Consider the following 22809-nt stretch of genomic DNA (forward strand, 5'->3'; position numbering starts at 1 on the left):
GAGGGGGACGCACATAGGAAAGAGTGAGATGGGGGACTGGGGAGAGGGACCTGCACCGGGAGTCGCCCAGGAGCCTGGAGGCGTTTAGGAATGGGGCTCAACCCCTGGCTCGGGGGTGTGCAGGCTTGGAGGAGCCCTGGGGGCTGCGCACGCCGCCCTCCCTCCGCAGGGACGGAGGAGGTTGGCAGGTGTCGGTCACACGGGGAAGAGATGGGCTCCCTCCCTGCGGCAGAGCTGGTACRCGGGGCCTGGTTCGCCTCTCTGCGCCTCTCTCCAAAAGCTGCGTCTGCTTGTGCTACTTGGGTTGCTTTAATGTGTAGCGGATCGTGCAGGGCTTTGTGCTATGCCAAATACTGCTCACACTCACGCAATCAGTCCCTGCCCTGATACACTTGGAGTTGGGGGAGGTGGGTGCCCCAACAGCTCCGCAGAAAAACAGAGCCCAAGCACCATGCTGGCCCTGAGACACASAGCTCTCTCTGTGGCTAAAGCTGTTTCTCTTTCCAGGTCAGAGCAGYGGGAGAGGAGATGTTTCTCGTGTCTGTCCTGGAAGCAGGATGAATCTTGTGTCTATGGCGACAGATCCTGAACTGAAATGGATAACCTTGTGGGTCCGCATCAGGTGGGCGGCCGTGGCCGTGCTGCTCCTGGGCTCTCTCTTGATGCTGCTGCTGCCGCTGGCTGCTGTCGAAGACCAGTGCCAGGCAGTGCTCAAAGGACTCTCCTTCCTGAAAAGTAAACTGGGAGGTGGCTACGTGGGGATCACCAGATACACAGGACAAACCACTGGACTGAGTGTGACCTCAAATGGGTTAGAGCTGCTGGTGCTGAAAGGCAAACCCTCTCCAGGTAAGAGACTGTCCATGCATGGACACAGGGGAACAGTTGAGGAACTGTATAATAATAACCTGTGTCTGGAGATCTGCGCCCCCTACCAGGTGATCTCCATGTACCCTCAAAGGAGTAAGGAACTCTCACTACCCAACTGCAAATTAAACTCAGCTGCAAGTTACCAAGAGGTCACASGTGCCGTTGCCACCCAGCTTCCAGGCAGCAGGCAAGCTGCATTCCATTGCTGTGAGCCACAGCAGGGGGATGGGCTGGGGCTCTTTCAGCACTGCTTAATCTCTCAGAAGTTTGTCCTGTTGTGTTRTATACCAGCAAGGTCTTTTAAGGTAACTGGAGGATGGAGTTGTGTTTTAATGCATAGTAACCTGGGTTACAAAGCATTCAGACCCTGAAATTCTGGTGGTCATTAAACAGCTGTAATACTCACTTTCTGGCGTGTACACTGGTTGCAACTGTTAGCTTTACCGGACAGGGCATTCCTCTGGGAAATATTCAAAGAGTCATTATGATTCTAGCACTCCATCTTGGAACACATTGAAGCTATTATTACTGGGAAGATGTTTAATATTTCAGCAAAAAAAAAAAAAAAAGATAGGAGTGTGATTAGCAGGTGTAATGTGGACTCTGCTTATATCGAGAATTGGCATTAATGCCATAAAATTTACTTAAGACCAGGTATCCCCTCGTGCAGAGTAGTCTGTTAGCAAGTGAGTTCTGCCAGCAGAGCTGCACCTGCACTAGCGTGGCCAGCTCAAGCAGTGTTGGTCACGGATCGGGCCTCACCACACTTCCTGCCAGAAACAGCTGTGCCATCAAGTCGTGGTATGTAAACATGGCCCAAACCTCTGGTGTTTGCAGACACCGGAAGCATCTACACCTTGGATAAAGACTGGAATGCAGATTCTTTGCTGCAGTTCTGTATTGGCTTTATTTGGTTTTACATCAGTGAACAGTGACACTCTGCAGAGGTTTTTGGTAAAACCCACTTCCCTGTTACCCAGCTGCTTGTATTGTTGTCTTTCAGAAGTAAAGTCAGAAGCCAAAGCTGCTCTGAATCAAGCCCTTGAAATGAAGCGGCAAGGGAAGCGAGAGAAGGCCCACAAACTCTTTGTATATGCCCTCAAAATAGATCCCGATTATGTGGACGCCCTGAACGAATTTGGCATCTTTTCTGAAGAGGAAAAAGACATTCTTCAAGCAGACTATTTGTACTCTAAAGCGCTGACCATTTCTCCTTGCAACGAGAAAGCTTTGATCAATCGGGACCGAACTCTACCTTTAGTTGAAGAGATAGACCAGAGATATTTTAGCATTATTGACAGCAAAGTTAAAAAAGTGATGGCAATCCCCAAAGGCAATTCTGCCCTGCGGCGTGTAATGGAGGAGTCCTATTATCACCACATTTACCACACAGTTGCTATTGAAGGGAACACTCTGACCCTGTCAGAAATACGGCATATCATTGAGACCAGATACGCTGTTCCTGGAAAAAGCCTTGTGGAGCAGAACGAGGTAATTGGCATGCATGCAGCTTTGAAATATGTAAATACCACACTAGTATCACGAATTGGCTCTGTGACCATCAGCGACATTTTGGAGATACACCGGAGAGTGTTGGGCTACGCTGACCCCGTGGAGGCAGGGAGGTTCAGGACTACTCAGGTGTTTGTAGGGCATCACATACCACCACATCCTCAAGATGTTGAGAAGCAGATGCAGGAGTTTGTCCAGTGGCTGAACTCCGAAGATGCCATGAGCTTGCACCCCGTGGAATTTGCTGCRTTAACCCACTACAAGTTGGTTTACGTACATCCATTCATAGATGGCAATGGAAGGACCTCACGCCTATTAATGAACCTCATATTAATGCAGGCRGGCTACCCACCCATCACAATCCGCAAAGAGCAACGGGCAGAGTATTATCACGTCTTAGAAGTAGCCAACGAGGGCGACGTGAGACCTTTCATACGCTTCATTGCTAAATGCACTGAGACAACTCTGGACATGTTGCTCATTGCCACCACAGAATACTCCGTAGGCTTACCTGAAGCAGATGGCAGCACTGCTGGATGCAAACAAACTATCCCTGTCAAGACCTGAGTGTCGGGGACATTCAAAAAACAGTACTCCTGCCAAGAAAAAACTCAACAGGAGGTGTCACTCTTTAGCATTTCATTTATTTAAAGTCTCTTACATTTGATTAAATTAATGTAATTTATTTATATACATTATGCCAAGCTGACATGTGAATTGTTGATGTTGAGTGTGTACTGTAACTTGCTGTGCTACTGGAAAGAGGTGGGGAGAGGAGTCAGGAGGGTATCAGTTTGCAGATGTTACTCAACAAACTGCAGGAAAAGTAATTTCACTTCTTAAAACTGAGTTTTGAGAAGCCACTTACATCATAACCCTTTACCTAGTTTGTTGACTGTACTAGCAGCTGCTAGGCAAGCTAGTTGTTACGAGTTCCCTGTCATGCAACAAAACTTGCAGTTACAACGCTGTCCTAGCTGTGTTAATCAGACTTTCCCCCTTCACTCATACAAGTTTGCCCTTCTATTTATTACTGCTAATGAAGGAGGCTAACTTCAGTTCAGCAAAGGCATTTTCCCTTTCCGTTTCTGTTGTTAGTAGCACTTTGCATGTTTACTTTCAGTTGCCTTTCCTGTGGCAAGTTTGTGCAACAACTGGGAAATGCTTGGTTTAAGATTACATATCATCTGAATGGAACAAGTGAAGAAATGCTCTCTGGCTCCTTATTTAACTGCAAGATGCTTTTGCTATACCTTAGAGAGCAGGATCACCTGCTGCTCTGAGGCCCACGCCACCAAGCAGGATCCTTGGGAAACTCCAACTATCTTAGCTCRTTTCAGTTGAGGGTTTGAAGAACAGTTTGCCTCTGCAACACTGTGGGCAGAAACAGCTACTGTATGTGACAGAGAGACAACCCTGGCCAGCCTTGCCTTTCTACCCTTTTAGGGTTCTCTACACCCTAAAAATCCTTTCGCACTTGCCAAAAACTTTCAGCTACTTCAGTCTACACAAGAGAAGCTTTAGCGATAACTTCAGTAATTATTAGTTCATGTTATTAGCATGATACATGTTTAAAGGATCCCAAGAGGCTTGTGCAGCGGTGTCAGTGTAGATGGAAGCTGCTGTCCACTTCAAATAATGAAAAAATTGTATCGGCAGCACCAAAGATCATGTTTGGACACAAGTTATCTTTGCTTTTGCTTTATGGGTAAAAGCACCTGCAATCTAATTTATAAAAGAGTAGCTCTCTAGACCCTGCCTGCCCATTGCACAACAGCATAATTCCAAATTTAACAGATCCCAGCACCTCCAACCTGGACTGCACCTAAGAGTTTTCTGAACTCAAACTACTGCCAAGCTTAACTGCTCTGCAAAACAGCATGGGTTGTTATACTGTCCACTGCCAGTATTCGTTTCTTCCATTTTTAAGTATTTCTTACTTGCAAGACAGTTTTATTTTAGAGAACAAGCAGACAATAGGATAAGATTTGGAGTTCCCTATATACTGTAGCACCAGTATTGATTACTGTTGACAGGGAAAACAGAAAGGGGAGGTGGTTAGCTTTTATAAAGCATGCTTTATTTTTGTAGTGCAAGGTAAATATAAAAAAAAATTCTGCACTTTAGAACTCTGAAAAAAGTTATTTTAGTAACAGATTAATAAAGTATTTTAATATTAAAGTCTTTGTTTGGAATAAACTATTCTCAAAACACTTTTCTACTGCAGTAAACTCAAATGTTYGCAATTCAGTTCCTGAAGTGTAGTATTATAGTAGATACCCTGGCTCCCCRTGCAGTGCCAAGCTGCATTGCTACTATGCTGCTGGCATAACGCAGGGCCCTCAAGTGGCAAGTCCACCCCTAGGAGCCAAAGTGAATTCGTTACTGCTGTTGTGTACATGCCTGCCTGAAATCCTAGGGCAATGCAAGCATCTAGCTGCGCCAGCCTTAGCAATCCCCCCTCTTCCCCCCCAATTAAACCTACATATTAAAACAGCGCTTAGAATGTTACTAAGTTGGTTTTGTGATACAAAGGCCGTTAAGCAATTCTGAGCAGTTGTGCCCAAGCTTCTGGCACAGAAGAGAGGGCACACACTGCTGTGGGCAAGCACTGATTAAACTTGGTCCCTCCGTGTATCATCCACAACTGTCTGTAGCATCATAGTTTTGAATCAGGTGCAAACTCCATCATTTCAAAGAAAAGCCAAGTCAAATCAGTACAAAATTCAAATACTGAAAATAGTATTTATTTGCAGCAGTACTTGCATTGTACAAGTGAACTCAGTACTGCTTCCCCCCCTCTCACATTCAACTCCCATGTATGCTGGCTTCCAAAGTTAGCAGCGGTTTTAGTCAGAAGCAATATTATTTCTATCCAAGATCATGCACTAGATTATTTTAAGTCACTAGGGTGATTACTGAATGATTTCAGGATACTCATACTAAATGGAATGAGGTACTTAAACATATAACCGATACCATGTATCTCAGTGCACCCCAGAGGGGAGGTACATCAGTATTACCCAGCTGCCATAGGATAAGTGCAAATCAGTCACGCACATTTAAACAAAAGCAACAGTATTTATAGAAAACCTTTGAGAACTTGAGTTTAATAAACCAAGAAACTTCAGCTTGCACTTCACATTTGTACAAAACCATACAGAAACCACCTGCAGAGACATGTGAGTTAGCTAGCAAACAAAAACAAAAAATGGTCCTCAGCAATAGCATGTACAGCTTTATGGGAAACAAAATTACTAGAACTAGTATTATCTTATGACACTTAAAAATAATAGTTTGAACGTCATTTACAAATACACAATATAAAAAACAGGTCAACTTGAACAGGACATTAACTGAACATGTATATATGTATGTATATTTGTATATATACACATATACACACACATATGTATAGAAACTCTCCCGATACTAAAATAGGCCATTGTGGTGAAGTTACTAGCATTTGCCATTTTTTTTAATGGAAAGGTGGGTGGGCAGGTGTAAAAAAAGAAAAGTGTTGTCAGAGAGAATGACTTCAATCACAATCTGAACTTCTGACCAGCGCAGCTTAACAAGGTTATCACTAGGCTTTCACATAGCATCTCATTCTTTAATGAAAGAAAAATATTCATGAAGTATTCATAAAGTTTCATGTGGCATCCACCCTGTAAAGGAAATATTTCCTCCCTCATTACCCTCAATATGAGGGATCATTTAAAGCCATTTTACCAGAACATAGTATAACTCCTTGCTCTTAGAAACAGAGGAAAAAAATGGATTTGTACCATTTTACACTGATCTTGATGAATGCAGTAGTCCAGAACAGTATTTATACATGATTGTGACTGGCGCTCTCTCCTTGCTAGCACAAGTAAGGACACAACATGGCTTCCATAAAGGCATTTCACATTTTACCAGACCAGCTGATTGCAGACTTTTTGCTCACTTTTTCAGTAGCATCCTGGCAAAATCAGCATTAGACATTTTTTGAGGCTCCTCAGAGGGTTCGGACGAGGTTGCTGGTGAATTCTGGACCATCCCATTCTCAGCCTTAGTCACAGGATGATTCTGGCGCTGTAACGCACGAGGCATCATTGAGAGCTGTGTCCTTCCCTTGCCTCGCCTGAARGGCAAGAAGTCACAAAGATATTTGAGTTCTCTTTGGACACACTGTTTTAGTACAGGCACTTCATCCACCAACAGGGACACTCACTCTTCTCGTTTGTTTCAGTAACAAGCGATGCACAAAGCTTTTAACTGATGCCCTTTGAAATCATATACCTAGTCCTGGCAGAAAAAAACCTGCCCAAGAGCCCTCAGAAACTGAAGCTCCCTGTTTTTCTGCAGGACACATACAATGCAATGCCAACCCACCCAAGCAGAGGGAGCACTCAAGGATCAACGAGCAACTTAATGCTCACGGTGAACAGTGGTTAGTTCTTCAGAACTAGAGGATGGGAAACAGCTACTAGATCACAGACCATCCAATGATGGATACTTTTATTCACTACTGGACTCTTTAAATTGTTAATGCAAAGGAAAAAGAAAATTTGCTTTTCTTCATCAGTCCAGCAATCCAAAATCTTACAATTCAGTATCCTCTAAGCATTCTCTTATATCCTACAAGAAATTCCTACATTTCAGTGTATAAAAGAAACCCAGTGCTTGCTTTCTAAGCTTCGCCAAGGAATCTCCCTCGTGAATACTTACGCTCCATAAATCTGTCGCGGTGCCGCAAATTGYGAGGCTCGGCCTGCCTCAGGCTTGTCTGGCAACTTTCGGAGAGGTGGGTTACTGATTGCCACCTTGATGACATGTTCTTTAACCGTCAGGCCATCCATTTTCAGTACAGCCTGCGAGGCCTGAGCTTCGTTTTCATATTCCACGTAGGCCAGGCCCTAAGTAAGGAAAGAGATGGCCTTCCTTAGTTTGTCTCTAAAGCTATCAGAATTGCTGCCTCAAAAACAATGACTGGTGACAAAGTATTCTTCACAGAGAAGAACCTGTGTGGATTTCAGCTGCTAACCACAGTGCTGCTGGAACACTCCGAGTCCTTTACTTGCAGTAAAGCAGATAAAAAGGAATCTCCTTGGCATCTGCTGTTGCAGAGAGTTTGCTAAATGAAAAGCATCACCTCCCAATTCCACTTTCGTTACTCTTCCAAGTGATATTCAACCCCCCAAAGCTGTGTTGTTTGGATTATCCAACTTCACAGGATTGCGTGCACACATCAGACTTTATGCAACACATTCATTTAAAGTACATTTATTCACAGTTTAAACAGAATCCTCCCCTCAAATTAAGATGGGGGCCTGGACTGCAAGACCTGGGGTACACACAAGACTATTCATTACAAGGTATGCATAAATAGAAACTGTAATTTAGGTATCACCAAGAGCTAGTGAAAAATAAAAGTTAAATTTATACGCACATTATCAGAATGACACCTGTTAGAAGAATGAAACATGCTGTGTGACACCTCCAGCCTGTCTGCGTTTCCATAGAATAGCAGCTGGTTTCGTATCTCTTATTTAATGAGCGCCTACTTATTCTAGGACAGAAATAAGCCTCAGAGAAAGGTGGCTAATTTCTCACTGGCAAATTCATTACTGCAGCAGCTGCTATGAACAACAGCAGCAAGAAACTGAAGACAGAGGAGGGGAATCATTTTATCACATGAACATGACCAAGACYGAAACTGCTGCAGATATCTTTCTCTTCACCCCATTTATAAACACACATTCTTCTTGCTCRAGTTAAAAGMAGCATTTCAGAAAAAAMAMCTCTTTTCCCTGCCCCTTGTCTCTCATTTGTTGACACAAAGTCACACTAACTTGTATAAACCTATGAAGTTCTGTAAGTTTTAATGCAAAACTAGGTTGGGAAACTACTTAAGTCTTGTTTGCTTTTAAAATACAAATCCTTGTATGCAAACCTCATGAAAAAGTGCCCCTCTGAAGGGTTTCTTAAAATTAATGGTGCATTAAGGATGCTTACCTTGGGTTTTCCAGCTCGATTGGTGACCAACCTAATGTCTTTCACGTTTCCATGTTCTTTACACACATCTTCCAGCTCCTCCTTAGTGCAAGAAAATGGCAAACCGGATATAAACAGCTTATGTTTCTCTAGTGTAGTGCTATACCGGAACACCTACAGAAATAAAAAGTCTGTTAGTTCCCTACCAAGTGAGGAATTCCAAACTATTATACTTCCTAAAGCTCCGTCAAAACACTTCATATTTGTGCAAAACAGAAAGGGTAAGTTATATCTGGAAAGATATTTGTATAACCATCTCCCCAAAAGCGTGGACTTCCAAGGAGTGGCAAGCAGTTCTTTGAACTGAGAAGTTTCTATACATCTACATCTGCTTCATGGTGAGAAGAGCCACTATTAATGTGTTTTCCTGATCAGCTGCCACAAAATACTACTTCTTTCTGTCCAATAATCCAATAATGCAGAAAACCACATATACAAAAATTGTATAATTTGTATCTAGGATGCATCATTAACAAGAGCCAGTGGTACTGTAATAAATGCCTCCAACTATAAAAATRAAAACAAGGAAAGCACTTCATAGATTGCTTGAGATATGCACAATTAGTCTGGGTACACACATCGTTAACAACTCGCTTAGGTTAGGTTAGTCAAAAATGCGAAGATATCTGCTAGTATCAGCCTAGTTTATGGCAAACAGACACAAGGACTCTTGAGAAAASAAATTTTCCTGTTGAGATGTAACAGGTACCATTCCAAGCCAGGAAAATGTGAATTCATTAGATACAAGCACCATGGAAGTAATATTTTCTGCTAGTTTTCCTAAGCAGTCACACTGTTCAACCTATTTCTAGAAAGAATAATAGAAGAAAACTGTACCTTGAAGTCTGGATTCTTGTTCTTGTCAATACACGGAGAAACAAACATGGGTCTTCCCTCCACAACTTTGCGATCCAATCCAAGAGCTTGGAGAGCTGATTTTTCTTCCTTGAATTCCACGTAACAGTAGCCCCGAAAAGTCCCCTTGTTACTGAATACTGGCCGAATCTCTGCTACCTCCCCACAGCTTTCAAAGAGCTCTTTCAGTTTCACCTCAGGGTCTGCCATGTTGTAAGAAAGATTGCTGACAAAGACTGTAACATTATCTTTACTGCTGTCATGGAGAACTTTGGGTATGTCTTTTCGACTGGTAGATGCCTTTTCCTTTTGGTTTGGTGGGTGATCAGGCTTTTCAGGTCCACTCCTTCCAAACAGACCAGTTTCCACCTCCATTTCTTCTTCAGCAAGTAAAACATCACCATCTCCCTTATGTTTCTTGCTGGGCTGTTCTGTTGATTAATGAAATTGAAAGCTTTACTAGAAAAATTAAGACTTAAAAAAAAAATGTCCTCCATTATCACTACAGCCTTTGAAAACTGCATGTGAAAACAAGGGCAAAGACAGGTCTTAAAGATAAACACTTCCCTCTGTCTTCTAATAAAGAAGAGCAACAGACTACTTGACAAGACAGAATGGATTTAGATGACATCAACATGGGTATTTTTCCATTTTCCTGTCAGTTACAATGACCTACTCAAATTATTTCTTTGTCTAATGAGATGTAACTTTTTTTCCCCAAACAACTAAAAGCTTTCAAAACTCCCAGAGCGGCAACTTTTWAAAAGTCTTGGAGGGCAGAAAGTCTTCTCTTTCTGCTCTCCAAGAGATTGTTACAATACTGCATAATCCAACTAAGTTCATGCCTCTACCATTTGAYAAGTCAGGAAAATGAAAACTTTTTACTTAAAGCACACGCAACACATTAAGAAAGAAAAAAAATTCTTCAAAAAATTCTAGAAGTTACTATAAATATACACTTCTCTTATTCAAAAAGCATTTAATCTTGCTTGCATTTCACTATGACTGAAGAAAAACAATCTTTCTCCCTATGGAATGAAGGCCTCCTAGGAGAGCAGACCCTGAAAAGACCGTAACTCTGAAGATATTAGTGATGGCTCTCCCCTATCTGCCTCTAACTGAAGAGAAGCAACCAAGAATTCTTTTGCCAGAGGATTGAAATCATAAGTTTTTACCTTCCTCTTCCTGCCCCCATTCTCCCTCATCATCATCCTCTGCTTTGCGTTTGTCTCCAGCTCTGCTTTTTTTAGCTTTTTTGGAAGCTTTCTTTTCAGCCCGACTCTGCTTTCGTTGTTCAGCTTTCTCCTCCTCCAGCTTTGCCAAAGCAGCTTCTTTCTCAGCAGCCTACAAATACGCAGGATTATTTATTTATTTATGAAATTGCAGAGCATTCCTAGCATGCTATTTTCTAGAAGCACAGAACCTGGAGGTTTTTCTCTTAAGGTACACAAAATACAACAGTAACAGGATTATCATTTAAAGCACATTTCTGTTGTTTGCTCTTACAGCTTGTTCAAGCCACTCTTGTATCCATCCTGGTGTCAAAGGTGGAAGAAAAGAGCCTCATCAAAAGAAACTAACCAAAAATCAACAGTTTTGAGGCTTTAAGACAGTTCAAGTTCATCCATGGGAACTGACATTAGAAATTCAACATTCAGACAAGGATGATCCTAAAAGAGATATTTCCTACAAATTGCTTACATAATTCACAGAAAGCTCTGACCTTTGCTCTTTGTTCATTTACTCGAGCTAATCTGTTTTCTGTTTTTTGAACAGCAGCATCCCAGTCTTCCAGTGTTCCTAAAGGATGAAGAAAACCCTTGTGTTTAGCCCTCAAATATTTTGAAAATACAATTCTATAAAAATGAGTTTACACATCTTTATTTTAATTAACCATCTATCATACATGAAAATTCTAAATTAAACCAGTGGCCTTCAAAAGCCAAGTAGAGGGAAGGAGAAAGGAAAAAAGAAATCTCTTATTTGCAATACAAAGCTCCACAGGATTTTTCCATGCCTTTTTCATATTTTGGCAGGCTCTAAATCAGGACAGAAATAAAAGAACTGCTTCTGCACRTTATAGTAGTCAAAAGGAAGGTTTCCTCTCTTAATCTCTTAAGTACAAAGATGAGAAAAAAAGCATTTTGTTTGGGGAGCTTGCGGGGGTGGGGAAGAGAAGTCACCAGAAAACAAAACACTACAAAATTCACTCCATCATTGTATGCTAACTAGGCTTGCTCTAATGAGAAGTAGACAACATAACGTTACCTTCTATCCTCTCCAGTGTGAGCAGCACCTCACAGACATGCTCTGGATAGTCACTTGTGCACTGTACAGCTCGATGCAAGGCCTTCCGACAGTGCTGAGTATCACCATGAGCTCTACATTAGGAAAATCATAGCAGTAAGAAGTCAATCTGCCGTATCATAATTATGAAACAGAGATGATCACATGCTATGCAGTTGCTTCTCCCTCTTCCCCAGATAACACGCACTATACTTTGTTGTGGTAATATTTCAGAGAAATATTAGAGCTGTTGTAAGAATTTCAAAAGCACATTATAAACTCATGATACATCAATGCTAAGCATCTCTCTTATCACAAACTGATGAGGATACTAAAAGGTTTAATCAACTCTTCTATCCAACCCAGCTCTTACCTTTCTAGGTTATAATATTCCAGCCACATATTGGCATATTTGGCATTCCCTTTAGTCATAATATTGTCCCAAAGTTCTCTGGCCTTCTGCATATTGTTACATAAGCGGGCCTGAAAAACAGCATTCAAAGTACCCAATATAATTTAGGATAATTTATTTAACATCTCCTTCCACCACCACCACCCCAAGACAAAACAAAGCAACAATAAAAAAACTCACCACCAAAGCTCATGCACACAAACTCAGGAAGATCTGTTTTTCCTCAGAGTCATAAAATTGAACATATAATGCAATCCTACTCATGAGCAACATTTCTCTGCCCAGCTGTAATATCAATTTTGGTCTTTGGTTCCCATATACATTTCACTTTGGTCATTATACAAAGTTTGAGATAATTATTTCTGAAATTTTCATTTTGTCATTACCCCGAATGGATCTACTACTGAGAACTGGTTTTGCATTCACTGCAGTCTAAAGAAATATTTCATTTCCTCTATTATTACTCTAAGCCTCTTCAATTTGGGTGGGGGAATTCAAGATATTCAGGTGAAATTAATCTGATCTAACTTTAGAGAAATACTTGGGCACTGCATTAAACAGCTGGCTTCATAGAACTGCTTTAGCATAAGCTGAATCACATCTAGAAGCACCTACTTCACTCTCTATTAAGCAYGCAGAAAAGTGACAGATAATTAATTCAGATGCAGACCTACGTTTAGTCACGATGACTACAGTATCTGAGATTTTGGAAAGCCATTCCACACATTATCCCCAGAGAAATCAAGGCACAGAAGTGACATGACTTATCCAGATTCAYGTGTGTGTGCCAAAGGAAGGGAAAAGAATGCGCGCTCTCACGCGGCGACTGCGTTAGCTTGCTGAGACACTACACCTAGTCTGAAACTAGTTAGCATAGACAGCACTAAATCAGGCAGGATTCAACGCAGTTTACTGACTTAGTCAGCACTCAGTTCCAAGCCACTGTGGCTAGCCTGTTTACCAGGCAGCTAAAAAAAGTTATTCGAACATATTTATACTTTATTGCAGTCACAGCAGTAACAGACATATGCAAACACTCCCAACTAGCTTTCTCTAGCAGAACGCTATTTATCTGTGATGCCGTGCTTTGTGGCTGAAACTACACTCGCTGTGCCTGACCAGGCCATGTATGTAAAAGTGGAAAAAGGATTTCCTCATTGAAGTTAGAAACAGAAGGTCAAACATTACAGAAGGACTGCATACTTTCTGTAATAAGAATGTTTAAAAAGATACATCTCCTCTAGTCTAGCAATTTAAATACAGCAAACATCACCTCAACTCTCGCCCAGTTTTGCATGATGGTGCAGGATGGATCCCCACTCTCACTGAAACCTTTGGATAAAAAAATAAGGATTCTTTGTGAATGGCTTTTGGAAATAATTTATTTATTAGACAAATAAGCTCTACACTGTAGATGAAATATCTGTAGTGTTATCTTTGAAAGTCTCAAACATTTTAAACGAGGTTAATAAGAATAGCTATCTTCATGTATTTATAATTAAAAATCACTCCAACAAGAAAAAAAATATAATAGTGGATGCTTTAACTTACGCTCTTCTACTTCCTGTTTCAAATATTCCACAGCACGTGCAAACGCAGACCTCAACTCTTCTAGCTCTTTACTTGAGTCTTGAGAAAGAGGTGGGAAAAAAAAAGAAAAAAAAAAAGAAAATAGTTTTCCTCTCTCATCCACCACAGCTTCTTCACTAACATAAGACACAAGATTACGTTTTGAAAAAACAAAAGTACTTCAATAAAACCCACTATGTGCATAATACAAAAACCCTAGTGCCTAACACAAACTAGGGCATTTTTGTGATAGCACAATCTGTTCTTTCATTCAGCAGTTGCTTTAAAACAAATTAGTTCATTTTATAGGCACTAACTGGCCAAAAAGTAATTTTTGTGAGAGACATCTTATGAGATGTCTCTTAAGTATTAAAGAAGTATACTCACTGTTTCAAAGAGATATATGGAAAACAGGTTTGAGTATTCATTCACATACGATATATACCTTGTGTAAAATCCACYCTTCTTCTTAAGTAATCAAGATATGCCTGCCAGATTTCTACATAGTCCGTTGCCTGAATAAAACCTGCATTCAGAGCCTTTTCAAAAATTTCTGAAAGAGAAGAACATGTATTTGCTTTTTAATTATTAGTAAAGTCACAAGCTACAGGGTGGGGGAAGAGAAATATGCACAACTTATATGCCTAGAAAGACAAGAAAATGCACAAAATGCTACATACAGTAAATTGGTCTAGGAAGTAAGTATAAAAGGTTAATTCAGTAATACTAAAGCAAAGTTAAAACAGGACATTTGTTCAGAAGGCAAACTACCACACATAAGCAGCTTTACTACAGAAGCATGCTACTGTAAACTTCACCAGCTTTAGCACTGCTACRTAAGGATTACAAGGAATAGTATCAGTATCATCCAGGTCGCTATTTGTCACACACACATCCTTATTCAAAAATGCAGAAAGTAGTGCCATGTTGTGAGAAGTTTTGCTGACGCAGTCCTTTACCGGAAACAGTGCAGTGATCAACTCTATGCCTTTCCATTGCCAAGAGATACCGAATCCACAGCCCAACTGTCCAGGGACAGTTCCTAACAGCACGATCGTGAGCAGATAAGACCAGTTCTTTCACTTTCAGCTGCCGGTCCTGAAATAATCATAGAATGACATTTAAGCTCATTACTCAGGAGACCCCACCTGAAACAAATACTAGCCTACAAAGAGCTGACATCTTAAAACAAAACAAGAAAAAACAAACCCCAAAAGCCCACATCACTTTTCATCTTATATTTGAAGAGTTAAGACAGGATGGGTGTTTTCAATGCTATATTCCTAAAAATCCAGTGAATGCACTCCAAACAGGAAAGACAGGCTCAGGAGCATGGGCACACGCCACATTCAAGTCCACAATACTTAACTGCTTTGTTTTAGCCAAGTCAGATTTTCTACCAATGAGATCGGTACAATAAAAGCATCGAGTAAATTCCCAGCTCTCCTTAGTATGTAAAGAGAGAAGGATACAAGAAACATGGGGTACATGTAGCCTGCTCAAGGGAGGTGTTGTTCCACCTGCAATCTGCTGTCTCAAGCTGGTRAGAAAAGTAAGAGACGATGGAGCAGCTCAGCCTAGATAAGCCTCCTGTAGCAAGTTACATTGAGCTCTAAATAGAACCATCTTCCGTCCATGCATTACCCTCAAACATTTCCAACAATTTATCTCTGCCCTCTGAAGGCCAGGCAGGTTCCCCAACAATTCAGACAGAGCTGAAGAACCACTTTTCCTACAAAAGTGGAAAGGCCAGGAAGGATATCCTTAGATGCAATGCCTCGGGATGACTAACTACCAGAGACAACCTCATGGCTTTCGGCATAGCCAGTCCCACCCGGTCAGTTCTTTACTGGCTGATCCAAACCTCAATGCCCCCTGTTGAATTTAATTCTGCAGCAAAAATACACAGCTGGAAGGAGAGTTACACAACTAGATGAAAGTGAGCAAATGTTCACTTGATTAATAGGTGTATCACTGASAAAACAGCAAGGAATAAAAGGTCAAAGTGGAAATTGTCTTGACATAACTGACAAGTTACTTGGCTACCAGCTTCCTGAGAATTTAAAAACTAAGGAGCAGGACTGAGGCAGAACTTGCTGGGGTTTTCTTATCTTTATCAACCACTAAGATGAAAAATCACACAGTAAAACCTCAAACACTGTTTCCCCCCCCCCTTACCAAATACTGATTGTAGCGTGCCCAAAGATCAGGCACAAGGCAGTTCTCAGCCAAAGCCCTCTCATAGATCAACTGAATACGAGCTGGATCACCTGCTTTCATTTCAAAATCAATATAAGCTTGATATTCTGCTAGCTTCGGTGTTTCAGCACTCAGCTATAAGACAAACAGAGATACAGAAAATAAACATCTTCCAAACAAAGCATGATTCAAGCAATTCAATTCTCACTTATCATTCAAAATCGTCTCACGCAAAATTCTAGACAAGAGCTTGGCCTCTAAACATCAACAGCTTCACTTTCAGTTTTGGGAACTGTATTCCAGCTTTTGATTTTCAGAGATCTCCGAATACCATCCTGGTTTTAAAGCCAGGTTCAGATCCCTACTTATTCCTCTTAGCTCAGCATGTATGTCAAGTCCTGAAGAAACAACCACAGGACTAAAACATGTACCTTAGGTTTGACTGACACAGTACAGTGAATAGATGATCCTGTTCCTATAGTTTCTAGTATGTGACTGTTAAGTTTCTTACACACTGCTTACAATGAAGAGTCACCCAGTAATATTCAGAGAGCTACTTTATCCTCATGACTAGAGACAAGATCATGCCAAAGCAACCTGTTAACTCTTAGTCTTGAAAGAAGGTATAAATAACAGTTACCAGTGCCTCTTCATATGGTTTACATTTCTCCAGTTGCTGCAGAGCCTTTTTGTAGTTCTTTATTATTGTTTCTGGTATTGGATCTTCTGACCATTCTTCATATTCAGCATATGAAGCTTCCATATCTATTAATACAGACATGAATCCCCATCACCAACACATTAATTGGACTAAGTAATAAGAATTCAATCCACATTTGATGCTAACACATATGCATGTTTGTGTTTATGCTTTCATCTTAACTGTCACACTACCGCACACTTAAATGGTTCAAATATGTCACCTTATGCAGTGCATTCTAAAAACAAACTTGGGATAAGTTGACAGTTTGATTTAGAAAACCAGACTGGCAAGACTCCCAGGGTTTTAAAGAAAGAGACCAACCTGAATTTTTTTGATATGTAAATGAAGACAAAGAACTGTGCTTAACTTTCTCCTATAAGCATGTAAAGATGCAAGAAAAGAGACTCAGAAACTGAAAATATGCACCTGGCATGGCAGGAGCTTAATAATCTAGTTGACAGTATTTATCATCCAGCAATCAAGGTTCTTGATCTTCACAGTGGAATTCCTTGCTCTTTATAGTCCTGTTTAGTGCTAATCACCTGTAYCCTAAAAAGTCTAGACAACTTCAAATTATGCACTGAAGAAACAAACTGATAAAAACTTTTCAAGTGCTAAGATAYCAAGTTTCAATGAGTAAAAATTATTTCTGAACAAACTGGATCCATGCATCATTCAAGAGTCCCTCAAGACAGGCAGATGTCATTGATTAAACCACAGAAACACTAAAGCRGCAGTTGTTGTGACAATATCAAAAAAATAACAACTAATGCTTGCCTCACCATAAGACAGCTTATCCATGCCATGCTTCCCAGTGCACAAGCTCTTACCTAACAGTGGGATCCCCAGCTGGCGCCTGAACAGTGTGTGGATCTTCTCAAGCTGGCTGCAGAGCACCTGCTGCTGCTCGGGCAACGGAACACTGCCAGGAGCCGGCTACAAACAAAAGGATTGAAACTTAATCAGTTCCCTCAACCCTGAGCTGATGAACATGACGGGATAATGTTTATGCAGCAGGGAACTGGGCTCCAAATGACGACTTGATCCTTATATGCAGACAGAGCAAACTTGCATCTCAAGTGACAACCGTAAAAGCTAAAACCTGGAAGCTGTTAAGATTCAGAAGTTGGATGAATGCAAGAAGAATTCCTTACTGAAAGCTGACACATACGTAGAGAAATAACCCCAAAATACAGTACACAACTATGACATTTCACAAACCCGTGGACTGTCAGATATTATTTTTTTAATAAATCTGATGCTTGCACAAATAACTTAAGACTTCCAACTTCCTTTCCATTTATGAAAGAGAAGAAAAGCTGTTCTCCAGTTACTCTTTTGTTACAGCTTCATTAGTGACTGCTTAACTTCCACATCTTATGTAGTAACCCCCTAAGATACAGCAATACTGATGTTCTGGCCACCTTGCGTTCTTCATACACTTTGAATCTGTATATGCCAGAGATAGCATACTGTAATCAAAAAGCTGCGAAARAGAGTGAAATAATGAGTTCCATGCTGAAGTAGAAAGACAATTATCCTCCTCTTTAACTGTCTAGACTACATAGTTTAATATTGAATGGCAAAACCATCACTGTTCAATATGAAGTTACTTAATTTAAAGCTATTCTTGCCAGCTCAAGCTAAAGTAGTACACTTATCTCTGGATATGATCTTTTTACAATCTTGTTTAAACACAGATCTATCACTGTATCATCTAAATGCACAAACATTTTTCCTAGACCAAAGGATCAATTTTCCTAGAGTTGATCAGAAAAAAATAATTGAGACTGCTTCCTCTTTCTAGGAGGAGGCTGACGGCAGAGCAGCACAAGATGACTACAGAAACCTACTGTCACTACTTGTTACTTACAAGAGCCCAAGAAACCAGTCTTACCTGTGCTGTTTCCAATATGGCATTCTCAAACTCACGGTATGCTTCCCACAGTGCTGTTCCTTTTGTCACATGCAGTCCAACAGCAGTTAATGCTCTCTCAAATATCGAACGAACTTTTTCAATTCCTCCTTCCTGCCCAATGCCACCAATTGAATACTGGGCATATTCCAGCCAAATTTCAGGACCTAAAAAAGATTTGWGAGAAACATAACCTAATCCCCCCAAAAAAAGAAAAAAATGAAACAAAAAATACCTCTACTTCCTGAACACCTATCACTCACAGCATACAAACAGACCAAGATATATGAGTTGTCCTTATCATCCAGTGTGATGGGGGGGGGGAGGGGGGTATAGGAAATATCTAGGTACTTGTATCAGCACCAGCAGCTAAAATTTGTCTTCTGAGAGAAAACACTGTTATGGTCATTACTGACTGACACTGATAGGCTCCTATATGCCACCTCTGGCACACAAGCTACATTAAAGATGTACATCAAGACCGCCCAACAGCCACTTGACTTCTCTCAAGCATGTACCRAGAGCTGTGACCAGGAAGCTGTGACACTCCTACAAAACTCAGAGTTGAAGGTAGGTCCTTCTTCTCTTTCCAGACTCTCATAACTGCCTGYTCAGCCACTGCTTAAGCAGTAGAATTATGAAGGTGAGGAGGATGTGYCAGAATAGCCTTAGCTTGCTCAGCACTCATCCCACCAATAGCAGCACTTGAGCAAATCAAGGAGTCCAGTAATCAACCAATAGATGTTAGACTGCAAAACTCAAATCCCAGAAAGAGTCATTCCAAACCCTAAGTGCAACCCACTTAGAAGATCCTAACTACCTCCTCCTTGTTCCTCTCCACATTCATTCTTCCCGAACTATCAAAAACACCATGCAATGTCAGCTGTTCTGGTGCAGTAACRTGATGTTTTATGTGTAGCTTCTGCAAGTGACTTTCTTCCAGTGCTACCAAGTCCCCTCTACTACTCACAGTTTGTGAGTTTTATGTGTTTTCAGCACCTCACCACATTGCCCCAAATGAATAAGGTTATTGTGTTTTAGCTTGGCAGCAGCAAGGTCCTGACAAACGGAGAGACAAAGCACCACATACTTCTTTTCAATGGAAAGGATCAGCCTAGTGCTGCAGCATGGCAAGGGTTACCTATTTAGCAGGGTTTTGAGAATGCTGTCCCCAAGGCAGTATCTGTGACCTGCTCTGAAAAAGTTGTCACAGCAGTAAGCAACACAGAAAATAACTGTAGAAGCCAGTCTTTTAAAAGCATTCCTCTTCCAAATAGGAAGAGCTAAAGAACCCATAATGGGTAACACAGAAGGCATTGCCTGCAGGTAAGAAGTTCATGAAAAGCCAAAAGTATGCATAATGCTTGCTGGTTTTTGAAATCAGAGAAATCTGAAAAATACATTTACAACTTTCTGCAACATTCTTTTAAAAAAACTTAAAGATTGTAGTGGTACATAACAAGTCTTAAACAGCCTTTAATTCCTATGCTACAGAAAAACTGCAGACTATTTCACACTAATAGTTTTGATCCAATTTCTGCATTATAACAGAAATAATAAAAGGAAGAAACTTTCCTGGAAATAGAAAGCCATAATCTGAATGCAACACTATATATTTTGTAGGATATATTAACAACTTACAGATGTAGTCCTTCACAGCTCTCTCAAATAGCTCATAAACTTTCTCTCGCTCAGAGCTTTCAGAAGCCATTTTTATCTCATCCTTCAACCAGTCCAGCCAGATTTCTGAAAGCAAGAAGTTTAGAATACATCACCACCACTCAGAAAGATTAAGTCCACTGGTTGAATTTTTTGGCCAGTTTTTAGAACAGACTCCTTAAAAATATGGAGGGAGGGGAAGAGGGAGAAAAGAGTAAGTTTGGCCTCCACAATCACTCGTGATTAATTTCAACGAGAAGTCTGGTACAGGATTTTCCAATAAATGTACTTGTTTAGTATAAAGTATTTAAAGAGAGCAAAATTTGCGAAGAGTGATTTAGCAGCACCTTGGGCAGAGGATCAGTGTGGTGCCAGTAACCAAAGAGGCATAAAGAAGTGTATCTTTCCTGAAACTTTAACAACAACAACAAACACTAGAAAACCCCACCAGTAACAGACATTAGAGGCTGCAGAGTTCCTCGTGCATAGAGGGGAAACCTTCCCCTGTTTAAGCTAAAAGGACACTGGCAGAACAGCCTCTGCAATGGTTATATTACCTCTGAGTCTGTTATGAAATTAAAAAAAAAAAAAAAAAAGAGAGAGAGAGAGAGAGAGAAAAAAAGCCCCTTTCAAGGGCTATCTACAGTTTCCACCAACACAAACTGCATGTGCAAGCAACAGAAATATGAATTTTAACTTAATTTTAATTTAACTTAAATATTAATTATTATTAACAAACATATTTTTAGAGTCTGTCTAGGCCTTGAGTCACATTCATGGAATAAGTGACTAGCACCATTTCCATGCTGCCATTCCACAGCTGTATGTTACTAACCCTATAGCAAAGCATGCACAAGCAAACATGCTGGCAGATCACACTCCAGCAGCAAGCGATCTTCATCAGCAGCTTAGGCTAACGGACCATAAACTAGAATAGCTGGGCAGACACACACGCATACACACCCTCCCACCAGTTCCAGTATACTGCAGTAACCTCTGGCAGAGGACAGCATAGGCAACGACAAGCAGTAAAAACTTGAATACTAGCAATGCGTCTGCCAGAGCCCCAGGTCAACACTGGCCATCAACATCAGCAGTGTTCAGAATTAAGGAGTCCCTGATCTGTTTTTTTTTTTTTTTTTTTTAACTTGTCTGTTCTGAAACAACAGTGTCAAAACCTGACAAACACATTATTTTGCTTCTGAAACAATGACATTTCATGCAGACGACACTTAAATAGCATTGTTTGCAACATTAGCTGAAGATGTTCTATACCTTCAGTAAGCGGAAAGAGTTCACTCATCTTCTGACGAGCTCTTCTGAGCTTTACCAGCTCTCCCTCCTGGCGGAGCAGTTTTATCAGATCCAAGTGACAGTTGTAGTCAAAAGCATTGATAGAAAGCTTAAAAAAAATTTAAAAAGCCTTTTTAAAGCACTGTTAGGTGACAAGCCTGTAGAAGTAAAAAAACACTTTGCAGAACAGAACAACATGCTTTTTTCTTCAAGCATATGAACACCATCATCTGTTCACACAGTAGAGAAAAAAAAAATCTATTTTCCTGCATAAGGTAGTGCCAAACTTCACCACTGTTTGCAAGATGCTTTCAAGTCCTAAAATTCATTAAAAAAAAAAAAAAAAAAAAAAAAAAAAAAAAAGAACACTTTACACATTCTCTAGCAGGAATTATTTTCTTCACAGGCTAACAGGAAAATTCTAGTTGATACAGGGTAAATACAAGTCCATGTTATTCAATAAAAAAAAAAAAAAAAAAAGCTGCCAAGCTAGACAAATCTTTAAAAGTTAAGTTTTTAGAGCTAAAAGCTACTGTTGAGTAGTGCAAACACTGAGGTCAGGAGCAAAGGACTACTGGCTGCAATAACTGACCAAAGTCACCACTTCCCTTGGGAAATGCGGCAGCGCACACCTAAACAATGCCGACTTCACTATTCTCATAGAAAGCAGACATTGACCAGAAAGCTTTCTTCACTACGGGTTTTCAAAATATTTTTGTTTCTTCAATGGCAAAAAAAGAAGCAAATAAAACATACAGAGAGCGGGAAGTGCTGTTTCAACGAAGAGAGCTGTTCAGTCAGCAAGACTCTTATCTACAGTGTTTTTAAGAGAACTCCCTTCCCCCAAAACACAACAACCCCTACACACATACGCTCCAGACTCCAAACACTCCCGTCTAAACAAATCTCAGCACCACACTACGCGACACTTTTTCAGTATCGCTGCAGATATTTCAGCAGTGAGTCGCAAACAGGAAAACCACAGCGCAGGTGGGCTCCAGGCTGAGGAGGCAGAGAGGACACGGCAGTCGCCAGGGCGCAGCCACCCCCCCCCTGCCCCGCGGCGCCCAGAGCAGCCCGCGGCCGCCGCGTCTCTCGTGGCAACGCGTGTGCTGTAGGCGGGCCGCCCGCGCAGGGGCCGGCCCCGGCGGCGAGGCCTCGGCCGCTTCCCCGCTGGGGCCGCGGCCGAGCTGCTGCCCCGCTCCTCACACGCCGCCTGTTTACGCGGGCCTCACCTGCTCCTCCAGCCGCTGGATCTCGGCCTCATTCTCCTTCTCCTCATCCTCGCCGTCGCCCGACGAGTCCGAGTCGCCCTCATCCTCCGAGTCGCCCCCCGACTCAGGATCGCCCTCCGGCAACTGCTGCTTCTTCTCCTTCTCCTCCTCCACCTCCGCCGCAGCCGCCTCGGCTCCCGCCGCCGCCATCTTATGCAGCTCCCTTCGCAGCTAGCGCCGCTCCGCCAGCCGCCGGGGCTGCCGCCGCCGCGCCTGAGCCGCC

At 41.4% G+C, this 22809-nt stretch overlaps 2 protein-coding genes across 4 annotated transcripts; one reads left to right on the forward strand and one right to left on the reverse strand.

Annotated features, from left to right (window-relative positions):
* The first annotated feature begins 495 nt into the window (after positions 1-495).
* On the forward strand, positions 496-4539 carry FICD (FIC domain protein adenylyltransferase). Of its 2 annotated transcripts, none has more exons than XM_085313486.1 (2): positions 496-849; positions 1874-4539. In XM_085313486.1, the coding sequence occupies exons 1-2, from the start codon at positions 558-560 to the stop codon at positions 2947-2949; spliced, it is 1368 nt and encodes a 455-aa protein (XP_085169612.1). In that variant the 5' UTR covers positions 496-557; the 3' UTR covers positions 2950-4539. The 2 variants fall into 2 exon arrangements, with proteins under 2 accessions (XP_085169612.1, XP_085169614.1); XM_085313488.1 differs by having other exon boundaries at positions 1877-4539.
* A 568-nt stretch (positions 4540-5107) lies between these two features.
* SART3 (spliceosome associated factor 3, U4/U6 recycling protein) lies at positions 5108-22786 on the reverse strand. 2 transcript variants are annotated; one of them, XM_085313484.1, is made up of 19 exons: positions 22548-22784; positions 21295-21421; positions 20002-20106; positions 18343-18527; positions 17276-17381; positions 16383-16507; positions 15722-15877; positions 14503-14641; positions 13989-14096; positions 13526-13603; positions 13248-13306; positions 11936-12045; positions 11545-11657; positions 11000-11076; positions 10452-10620; positions 9259-9707; positions 8383-8535; positions 7096-7283; positions 5108-6508 (listed from the first exon to the last, which is right to left on the reverse strand). In XM_085313484.1, exons 1-19 carry the CDS (start codon positions 22734-22736, stop codon positions 6328-6330), a joined length of 2817 nt encoding a protein of 938 aa, XP_085169610.1. In that variant the 5' UTR covers positions 22737-22784; the 3' UTR covers positions 5108-6327. The 2 variants fall into 2 exon arrangements, with proteins under 2 accessions (XP_085169610.1, XP_085169611.1); XM_085313485.1 differs by lacking the exons at positions 5108-6508; positions 7096-7283 and adding an exon at positions 7319-7711 and having other exon boundaries at positions 22548-22786.
* Positions 22787-22809: the final 23 nt, after the last annotated feature.

This window comes from Rhea americana, unplaced genomic scaffold (genome assembly GCF_003343005.1).
Source record: "Rhea americana isolate MKP2758 unplaced genomic scaffold, rheAme1 scaffold_389, whole genome shotgun sequence".
Lineage (NCBI taxonomy): Eukaryota > Metazoa > Chordata > Aves > Rheiformes > Rheidae > Rhea > Rhea americana.